At 47.8% G+C, this 11486-nt stretch overlaps 1 protein-coding gene across 5 annotated transcripts in view; it reads right to left on the bottom strand.

Moving 5' to 3' along the window:
- pclob (piccolo presynaptic cytomatrix protein b) overlaps window positions 1-11486 on the bottom strand; it is a 101024-nt gene that overhangs the window by 55301 nt on the left and 34237 nt on the right. For all 5 annotated transcript variants that reach the window (XM_029696513.1, XM_029696515.1, XM_029696516.1 and 2 more), the window contains exon 7: window positions 69-860. In XM_029696513.1, coding sequence (XP_029552373.1) covers window positions 69-860 — 792 coding nt within the window. The remainder of the gene's footprint in view (window positions 1-68; window positions 861-11486) is intronic.

Here is an 11486-nt window from a genome sequence, read left to right as displayed (position 1 = left end):
ATAGGAATTATGTTAACAACAAACACAAACAACAATACATTGATTCAAACTGTTGAACAAATACTTGCCTCCACAGTCTCCTTCTCAGTGAGAATCTGCTGAGGTTCAGGAAGGACATCATCCACCTTTTCAACCAATGGAGCGGCCACTTTCTTGATAGTATCAGCTGTTGGGACTGGTTGTGGAGTTACCCTCTCAGCCACTGTGACAGGTACTGGTTTCTGTTGCTTCAGTGGCTTCTCAACCTTCTCCTCTGCTGGCTTCTCAACCTTCTCCTCTGCTGGTTTAGGTAGCTCTACTGGTTGAGCCTTAGCCTCCACAGTGGCTGGAGTGACAGCAATGGCAGTAGCGACTGTGGTGGGTAGTGGAGCAGGAGCAGTCATGGCCTCAGTCACTGGGACAGAGACAACAGGAGCAGCTACCACTGGAGTCTTGGGTGGTTCAGATTTAGGTGGAACAGGTTTGGGCAGCTCACTTGTAGGAACTTCTGCCACAGAAGACTCCATTTTTGGTGCCTCTGTCTTGGCGAGCTTCACCTTGAGAACTTCTGTCTTTGGAGCCTCAGCCTTTGTGACCGCAATGGGAGCTTCAGCCTCACGGACTTTCACCTTTGGCTCCAGCTCCTTTTGTGCAAGAGAAGGTGTTAGTGTAGGTGGAATGGGCTCTGATGTGAGAGGAACAGCCTGGGCCTTGGTTGTGGTTGCTGCTGGAAACTGGGGCTCTGTCTTTGTGGATGTGGCTACAGGCTGTGGTGTGGGCTGGGCACCGGTCTTAGTGAGTTGTGGCTGGGCCATCATCCCCATGTCTCCCAGCTGACCAGACAGAGCTCTCTGTGTCTGGCAGTTCAGACACAGCCATTCCTTTTGTAAACACAGAGAACAACACACAGTGGTTAGTAGTCAGATCATCTATTACTTCTGTAGTAGAGGGGACAACGCACAGGTGGCAAGTACTTATTACAAACCATGTTGGCATTATTCCAAGCCAACACATGGCTTTGTTCCAAATACAATAGAGGAAAAAGCATTCACCCTTCATAATATTGATTTTTGAACAGCATTCATCAGCGATACAAAAGCAGCAAAATGTCTTAATGTCACTACATACAAATTTCTTACCTTGTCAGAAAACAAATCATATCTTACAGGGAATCTTATTGCTATTTACATGAAATCACTCAGCACATCAGCATTAACTTTTTTAACTCAATTTATTTTGGGCCAGTTGAGAAAAAAGCATTATCAGTAAACTCTGCCTAGAGCAGAGCACTAGTGGTGTACTATCACACAGGATCACAGAATTCAATCACCGTGTGTGTGAGATATTAGGATATACCATACGCTTGCACAGATAAACCCACATGCACACACAACACTGAAATTGTACATATTCAAAGATGTATATATTTGCAGGAATAAATATAGCTAACTGCATGAACCCAAATGCATGCACACACCCAAATGCACTCATGCAACATTTGTTTAGCTACATAAGCCTGTAGTTGGATCCAATTTTGATTGTCTGTTTTTCTCCATTGCCTTTTGATGAGGATGACAAAGATGATTCAGTGTGCTTCCTAGATCATGACTAGTTGAAGAATATGTACGGCTTGTTCAAGAAAGTCAATGGTGACACACACTTTCTCAAGGGGATTAGTGCTGGCTCAGAGACCAGTGACGTATATTAATAATATTTCATGGGGATGTCACATGCTGATGGGAGCTTTAGCGAGTGATGTAACCCACCTTCTGTCATGGCCAAGCTTAGGCAATGTAGTCCAAACCACACCCAGATGTGCCAGGGATCCCATGTGTCTTCCCAGAAACAAGCCTAAAATACCTCCACTACCACGCCCTTGTCATGTGAACATTTGTGGTCAGGGGTCAGAACTAACAAAAAAGCCTTTGCTACATAGCTTAATGCTTAGAATAGGCACAAAACAGTCAAATATCTCCATATGCACTCTGATTTCCAATATTTTTAGAAAGGGTTTATAAGTGTTTCCATAACATCTCTCAACAGGACTGACAAAGTGATTTAATACTTCAGAAAGCATGTGGTCACAGTGCAAGGTCAGCACAGAATAAAAAATAAGTTAATTATGATAGCAGCAGATCCATTAGGTGCTTTTGTCAGATACTGAAATGGAAATGCTCTCTTTCTGACCTCACATTGAGGCCAGATTCACTGCAAGACAATAGCTCAGGCGTACTACACTATCACACCCTGCCCACCACTTGGCTATACTGAAACCATACAAAATAATGGAGGACGTAGCCTAACTGTTCTCTGTTATTTGTCACGTCTACTCCCGCTCCTCCTCTCTGGCACTCAATGTCAACAGTGTACTCATCATTACGCACACATGTCCCCATCGTTACGCGCACCTGTGCTTCACGAGATTCACCTGGACTCCATCACCTTCCTGATATCTCCTCCCTTATATCTGTCACTCCCTTTGGTTCATTCCCCAGGCGTTATTGATTCAGTTCCTGTGTTTCATGTCTGTACACTACTCGTGTTACTTGTTTTGGTTCATGTTTCATTTTTTTATTAAATTCACTCCCTGTACTCCCGTCACCACTCAGTATGACTATAAGGAACATGTGTCTAACTTGCACCGCTATGCAATTATTAAGAGGCTAGATACAAATAGCTAATCCTGGCGACCAATGTTCTAGCATTCATTTATTTAGGCAAGTAGATCAGGGATGACAAGGTGGAACCCAAGCATATGTTATGTGTATAGTGTAATTAACAATTACCAATAGACCTACTAAATTATAAGCATATAGTCAATCAAACAATTACTCTGTAAAATGACGAAGCACCGCTGAAACGCATAATATTTCACTCCGAACACTGCAGCATAAGAAACACCTTCCTCCGCTATTCTTTGGTCTACGTGAGGCTACAATACCGTCAAGTTTCCCGGGGAAGCTGTGAAGCATGGGGCAGCTGTGAAGCATGGGGAAGCTGTGAAGCATGGGAAGCTGTGAAGTATGGGGAAGCTGTGAAGCAAGGGGGAGCTGTGAAGCATGTGGAGGGTTGAAGCATGGGGAAGCTGTGAAGCATGGAGCAGCTGTGAAGCATGAAAAAGCTGTGAAACGAGCTGTAGCCTTTTGCCTATCGGCTGTAGCCTATAACGTTTCAACAATCATCAGTTGATTCAGAAAATCATTTTCAGATTGACAGTAAAGTGAACAGCTGTTGTGATAGCAAGGTTTTCTAGAATGTTTTGATGTCTCATACGTTTCGAAAAGGATAGTCCAAACTATACATGGTAAAAATGTAGGCCTATAACATTTTTTAAATGGGTTCAAAAGCTTAAAACGTTATTTCCGTGTAATTAATTTTATTCAATGGCTTCACCTGAGAGTCCTTGCCAGCCAGGGTAGGGCAGCACCTTACAATATTCAAATGTTAGTCTTGTGAATCTCTCATTTATACTTTTTTATTGAAAATGGGAACTATGGGAGAAATTGACAAATACTGATTTCCAAACTCAATGGACTACATTCTTATTCATATTATCAAAACATGAGAAAGTTAAGGGGTATGAACCAGGGACCCTCTGCACACATCAACAACAGTCAACCTTGAAGCATACAGTGAGGGAAAAAAGTATTTGTGTACAGCAATCTTTAAGTCATACCACAGATTAGAGGTCGACCGGTTATGATTTTTTTTTTTTCAGCGCCGATACCGATACCGATTATTGGCGGGCCAAAAAAGCCGATACCGATTAAGCGGCCGGTTAAAAAAAATACGTATTTATTTGTAATAATGACAATTACAACAATACTGAATGAACACTTATTTTAACTTAATATAATACATCAATAAAATCAATTTAGCCTCAAATAAATAATGAAACATGTTCAATTTGGTTTAAATAATGCAAAACAAAGTGTTGGAGAAGAAAGTAAAAGTGCAATATGTGCCATGTAAGAAAGCTAACGTTTAAGTGCCTTGCTCAGAACATGGGAACATTTGAAAGCTGGTGGTTCCTTTTAACATGAGTCTTCAATATTCCCAGGTAAGAAGTTTTAGGTTGTAGTTATTATAGGAATTATAGGACTATTTCTCTCTATACGATTTGTATTTCATACACCTTTGACTATTGGATGTTCTTATAGGCACTTCAGTATTACCAATGTAACTGTAGAAAAAGCCCATGGAGTTGGTGGAATAATCCTTTAATTCATTGCCACTTACTCAGCTGGGCCAGGGGCGCTTTAATTAGGTCAGGTGGAAATGTCCGACAGATCTCCACTCCATAAAAGGAGGAAATCACTATCGCCTGATCGCACTGCTTTCTCTTCCTTCACTCTGTCAAATCCAGAAGTTCTGTGCGTCCATGAATCCACGTAAGTCCACCGACTCTGTTAACCTTTCATCTGAACTATCTGTTGCGATCGGGAGTGTGGGCCATCAGTTGTTGTTGGAGTTATTATCGCGGAGCGCGGCTTGGAGCGCACGCTTCAAACATTTTGTGTAATGTGAATGGTCAATGATAGGCCAATTATGTAATTGGTATGGTTAATATGTAATGAAATTCCGTGTACACATGAAGACACTTGAAAGGGTGAAATAAGAAAGTAATTGTTTGTTGAACTGATCGGCTCTGATATCCAACTAATGGTGTTTATAGATTGAATAACCGATCACTGTTTGTATTATTCTTTCATGATTTATGATAAATAGTTACGAGCCTAAATTACTCACCGATGATTCCTATTGACTTATTAATTAACTGGATTGTTGAATTCCCTAAATGATGTTAACAATGAATGATTGTTATGATTAGATCTTTGTGATGATGGATTTGATTGGATACACGTTATTCTGTTTCCTTTGTTATGCAGCACAGACTACTCAGTAAATATACCACTTTATGGTTAAAGGAATTCCTGCCTCAGTCTCATCCATTTCTCTGTCACCTGACCCGTGACCACCTGTTCACCCTCACTGTCAGTCATCCTACCTGTCCAGCTACCCACACAGATTTCACTAATCTTTCAATGGTCCTTCGAGCCGGATGATGACGGAACCAAAGACAGGTGGAAAGGGAATGAAGGGGGAGAAGGAGGAATTGTCTCCTCTGGAAGGAGGGATAAAGGAAGAGAGAGCAGCGGAGGGAAAGGTCCTGGAACAACGAAAAGGTCCAGGAGCTAAGCCTAAAGTAACAAAGGCTTCATCCTCAACCACCAGTAGTACCAGGAGAACCAGGCAAGCACCTGGTTATCTTAAGGATTATGTGGTCGAGTTTCCCACATCCAAGGGCAAGCCCACCAGAGCTCAAAGTGGTGATGGATCAGCTGTACGTTTCAGCCATCAGCCATCCCCTCTGGGCCAAGGACCAGAAACTGCTTTGGGATGGGAAAGTGTTCTACAGGAAGAACCTATGGAGGTAACTCTCACCGCACAGGTCGACCAACTTCCTGAGACCGGCTCCGCTCACCCCTTAACTGAAGGTAAATCGTCGAGGCACTCTAGACGGAGTGAGAGTTCGACCAGTGGATACCCCTTTGGATGTGGCCATGGCAGCCGCCATTCACTAGCCCTCAGTGAATCACAGACCGCTGTCCTACAAGAGAGGATGAAACTATTAGCGTTGGAGGAAATTGAGCGTCAGATTGAGGAGGAACGACAGGCTGACGAACGATGTCACCTATTGGATGTGCAAGCCCGTAGAGCTCTAGAGGAAAGGGAATTCATTGACAAGGACCTGGCACAGCAGCGACGGCACCGTCAAGCAAGAAGGGAATTGGAGGAGGCACGGATGGTCTCATCCTTCCTGGAGAGGAACGAACAGGGAGCTGACCTGACCAACATTCCAGATGGACCTGACCTGTCTGCCTTTCTTTCCCAATCTGCCCCTCTGGTACAGCATGGCACACAGTCCCCGGAGGCTCCAAGGTCAACAGCCAACACGGAGCACGGGGGACAGACCACTCCGCAAACGCCCTCTATGCCAGTGACAGAAGTTAGCTTTCCTCCATCTGGACAAAGCATCACTCCTTCGCCTTTCCGCCAATTACCAACCACGGCAAATCATTCCTCTCGTCCAGGGCCTGGACCAGGCCAGTCCTCAGACGGCAGGTGGGAGGGCTCTCACCCAATTCCGGCTGCCACCCATGGAGGGTCTGGGACAGTAGGGGACAGGCCCAATGAGGCCACAGTGGGCTCATCAGAAGTCCCGGGTTTATCCTTCACGCAACCAGAAGATGGAGCCAACATTATGAAACTGCTAGTAGCCTCAGCCTAAGGAATTCCCAGACCCAAACTGCCATACTTTGAGAGCGGAAAGGAGAGTGAATTTGTCCTTTTGGAAATGGCATTGGAGAGCCTACTGGGTATTCACAGTCATCTGTCAGAACGCTACAAGTACCAAGTACTAATGGATCACTTGCGGTTTCCCAGTGCATATAAGCTGGCCCAATCCTTTATGCACTCCGCAATACCATACACTGCCTCTCTCCAGGCCCTGAAAGCGAGATATGGTGAGCCACGCCAGCTAGTCCAGAATGAATTAAACAACATCCTGAACATGTCTCCAATTAAAATGGGCGACCATGCTGCCTTCCAAGAGTTCTCCCTGGCTGTCCAATCCCTGACCTCGATGCTCCAATCCGTTGAAGGAGAAGACGGGAACAAGCTGAAATGTGGCTCCCACGTGGACAGGCTTCTTAGCAAGCTTCCAGCGTCCCTCAGAGACAGTTTCGTTGAACATTGTTTGAACAAAGGCATCCTGAAAGAGTGCTTGAGAAGCACCTATGCTCTCAGAGACCTAGCCGCATGGTTGCAGGTGAAAGCGAGGGCGAAGAGCATCGCTCACCAGGCCACAATCTCAGCCATAGTCTACAGGGGAAGGAAGGAGTTTGAACACCAGGAGGGACAGAAAAGGCCAACTCCCACTACTATGTATTTAAATAGTGAAGCTGGGGAGGAACCCAGTAAGAAGACCCCTCTCAAGAGCAAGAACATCAAATTTCAGCCTTACTGCCCATATTGCAATAGTAAGGGGCACTTCCTTGGCTCATGCCCCAGGGTAAAAAAGCTCACTCAACCTCAATTGAAGGCTTGGATCACTTCAGGCGAGCGATGCTACAAGTGTGCCCGTAGCCATAAGGCGGAGACCTGCACATTGAGGAAACCCTGCAAACGCTGTACGGAAATCCATCTCACAGTGTTGCATGATGTAATTCCCCAAGCACAGAAAGAGCAGAGTATGCTCATGGTAGGAGCTGTAAAGGAGCTCTACCTCGACCAGCAGAACCGGTCTCCAAGGGTCATGTTGAAGGTGGTCAAGGTCACTCTGTGGAGTGGAGGGAGAAGCATTGATACATTCGCCGTTCTAGATGATGGGTCTGAACGAACAATCATTCTCCCGGCGGCCACCCGACAGCTTAACCTGGAGGGGATCCCCGAGACCCTTAATCTCAGAACGGTGCGACATGATGTTATCCAAATGAAAGGCTCTGCTGTGACCTTCAGCATTTCTCCTTCAGGAAACAGGGACGTGACCTATACTATCACCAATGCCTTCACGGCGGATGGCCTGAATCTTGCAGAGCACTCCTGCCCGGTAAGTGTTCTACAGAAACAATATCCTCATCTCCGAGGATTGCCTCTTCCTAGCCTGGCCAGAGTAGCTCCACTTATCCTGATTGGGTCAGACCACCCACATCTTGTCACCCCGACTGAGCCTATACGAGCTGGACCAGAAGGCGGGCCCGTTGCTGTCCATACATCCTTGGGTTGGGCTGTGCAAGGTCCAGCCCATTTACTTCTCTCCACCCAAGCTGTACAGTCACAGCAAGTCCTCTTCACCAGAAGCAATCCAGCTCCATCCCCCTGTCCAGCTACTGACCTCCTTCGGAATGTTGAGATGCTATGGAAGATGGACACCTTCTCCAACCGGAAGCTACAGGAGGTCACTCGCTCTAAACAAGACTCCTATGCATTAGACCTCCTGGAGAAGCGCACCACCACCACTGAAATGGATGGCGTTCGGAGGTACGCAACCCCACTGCTACGGGTGCCCAACCATCCTCCTCTGGCAACCACGACGCGGGCTGTACTCCCACTATTGCGTGGAACGGAGCGACGCCTGGTGAAGAATCCTGAGCTTGCTGAAGTTCATAACCGAGAGATTCATAACCTTGTAAAGGCAGGCTATGTCACCAAAGTGACAACTCAAGAAGAGGGAAACGCACTCGGCGAATCCTGGTATCTCCCTCATCATGTTATCCAGCAACACGGTGGGAAGTACAGACTTGTCTTCAACTGTTCATTCCAAGCTGCTGGTCAAAGCCTGAATGACTGTCTACTCCCCGGACCAATTTTAGGTCCTTCCTTGCTCGGTGTACTTCTCCGGTTCCGGCAGCACTCTACAGCCATCAGTGGAGACATCAAAGCCATGTTTCATCAGATTCGTCTGCTGCCTTCCGACACTACACTGCTCCGGTTCATATGGCGAGATATGGAACGAGACGCAGAGCCCACAATCTACGAATGGCAAGTACTCCCATTTGGCACCACCTGCAGTCCTTGCTGTGCCATATACGCTCTGCAGAGACACGCACGGGAGCACCCAGACAGTGACCCAGAAGTATGGGATTCAGTGGAAAATGCCTTCTATGTGGATAACTGCTTACAGAGCGTCCCATCCACGACTGAAGCGAAAGCACTCCTTGACAAAGTACGGAATCTCCTGTCCAAAGGGGGATTTGAGGTCCGACAGTGGGCGAGTAACAGAGCGGAGGTTATCCAGCACCTCCCGCCACAAGCCAGGTCTAGTAACAGTGAACTATGGCTATCGCAGTCTGGCGCTCACCCACAAGAGGCCACTCTAGGATTGAGATGGAGCTGCATACCGGATACCCTGGGGTACAAGCACCGCTCCGCCCTGAGTACCGAAACCCCCACTCAGCGCACCATCTATCGGACCCTGGCCAGTCAATACAATCCCCTTGGGTATATTCTGCCATACACAACCCGGGCCAAAGTCTTAGTCCAGGACCTGTGGCAGACCAAGAGGGACTGGGATGAACCGATCCACCCGGCTGACCTAGTGGAACGATGGATCTGTTGGGAAACAGAGTTATCGGGGCTCTCTGAAGTCCAAATGCCAAGATGTTATGTACCACCCTGTGCTGACCAACTGGGATCATGCCTGGAACTGCATGTGTTCTGTGACGCTTCAGAGCGAGCTTATGGGGCGGTTTCCTATCTAAGAGTGGAGGAAAAGGCAGGCCACATCCATGTATCCTTCGTCATGGCCAGGTCCAGGGTCGCACCCAAGAAGCAGTTGTCAATGCCTAGGCTGGAACTCAGTGCTGCCCTTTCCGGAGCCCAGTTGGCATCAACCTTGCGAGCCGAGCTCACCTTGCCAATCCAAAGGGTCATCTACTGGAGTGATTCAACTACTGTATTGACCTGGCTCAAGTCGGAGTCCTGCAGGTATAAGGTGTTCGTCGGAACTCGCATTGCGGAAATCCAAGACCTAACAGAAGTCCAAGACTGGAGGTATGTTGACAGCGTAAACAATCCTGCTGATGACGTTACTCGTGGTAAAACACTTAAGGACCTGGCTCAACCCCATCGCTGGAGTTTGGGGCCACCATTCTTGTCCCAACCAGAGAACGAGTGGCCGACAGCCCCCAGGCGTGCAGCCCCTCCGCAACCAACTGAAGCTCATGAGTTAAGGAAGTCCACCCAATGCTACAGCATCTCTATGGAACCAACAACAGCTCTCCATGACATGACACAATCCCAAACCCTGCCGGATCTGATCACCACCACAAACCAGACCTCAGATGGGGTGGCTTCCATACCCACCTCCCTCGCGGCAGAAACACTACTCCTCCAGCATGCACAAGCAGTTAGCTTCCCTGAGGAGCTAAAAGCTCTGAAAGCCGGTAGGGAGGTGGCTAAGGACAGCCGTCTTCTCTCTCTGGCCCCAGAATATGATCGAATCCTTGGAGTGATCAGAGTCGGAGGGAGGCTGCGCCAAGCAGAAGTTTTGGATCCCGACGCTATCTACCCAATTATCCTTGACTCCAGACACCCTAGTACCAGGCTCCTCATCAAGAGTAATGATGAGAGGCTTCTCCACCCAGGGCCAGAGAGAGTCTATGGGGAGATGAGGCGGAAATACTGGATACTTGGAGGACGAGGAGCCATTCGTAAGCACCAATACGCCTGTGTGGAATGTCAGAGATGGCGGGCCAGAGCCACGGTGCCCAAAATGGCAGATTTACCTCCTGCTCGCTTGCGCCTCCTCAAACCACCCTTCTGGTCAACAGGAGTGGATTGCTTTGGCCCCTTGACCATCAAGTTAGGTCGTCGAGTGGAAAAGCGCTGGGGCATTCTATTCAAGTGTTTGGCCACTAGATGTGTCCACCTGGACCTACTGGAGAGTTTGGATACTGAAGCGTTCCTTATGGCCCTACGGCGGTTTATCTCCCGACGGGGGAAACCCTACGAGATCCTGGCTGACAGAGGTACAAACTTCAAGGCAGGAGAAGCCAGGTTGGAGGAAGCCTTCCAAGCCATGGAACCCAGCCTCCAGGATCAGCTGATGGAGCAACAAATCTCATTCAAATTTAACCCTCCAGGAGCTCCTCATTTTGGAGGAACATGGGAGCGAGAGATCAAATCTGTAAAGACGGCCTTACGAGTCGTACTGGGGGACCAAACTGTCGCGGAAACTGTCTTGCGGACTTTCCTGATAGAGGTGGAAGGGATACTGAACTCCAAACCTTTGGGATATCTCTCTGCAGACGTCGCTGACCCCGATCCGGTTACACCGAATATGCTCTTGATGGGACGCCGAGATGCATCACTTCAAGCCATGTACGCTGATACCAACCTCGTTGGCAGGCGCCGGTGGCGACACAGCCAGATCTTGGCTGACCATTTCTGGGCCCGATTCATTCGGGATTACCTACCAAGTCTACAGCACAGAGGGAAATGGCGGAGAGAAATGGCCGGCCTGGAAACTGGCCAAGTCGTAATGATGGTGGACCCTCAGCTGCCTCGAGCCTCCTGGCCTGTGGGCCGTATCACTAAGATCATGCCTGGGACCGATGGTCGTGTTAGATCGGTGGAGATCCAGGTAAAGAACCGGACATATATCAGGCCAGTTGCCAGACTAATTCCTCTCCCTGAGATGACAGAGGACGGGGAGCAATGAGCCTTTTTTGAGGAGTGTGGAAATTAACCAATTTCCGGGGTGGCTGTAGGAAAAAGCCCATGGAGTTGGTGGAATAATCCTTTAATTCATTGCCACTTACTCAGCTGGGCCAGGGGCGCTTTAATTAGGTCAGGTGGAAATGTCCGACAGATCTCCACTCCATAAAAGGAGGAAATCACTATCGCCTGATCGCGCTGCTTTCTCTTCCTTCACTCTGTCAAATCCAGAAGTTCTGTGCGTCCATGAATCCATGTAAGTCCACCGACTCTGTTAACCTTTCATC

This window comes from Salmo trutta, chromosome 17 (genome assembly GCF_901001165.1).
Source record: "Salmo trutta chromosome 17, fSalTru1.1, whole genome shotgun sequence".
NCBI lineage: Eukaryota > Metazoa > Chordata > Actinopteri > Salmoniformes > Salmonidae > Salmo > Salmo trutta.
This window is presented reverse-complemented; position numbering and strand designations above follow the sequence as displayed.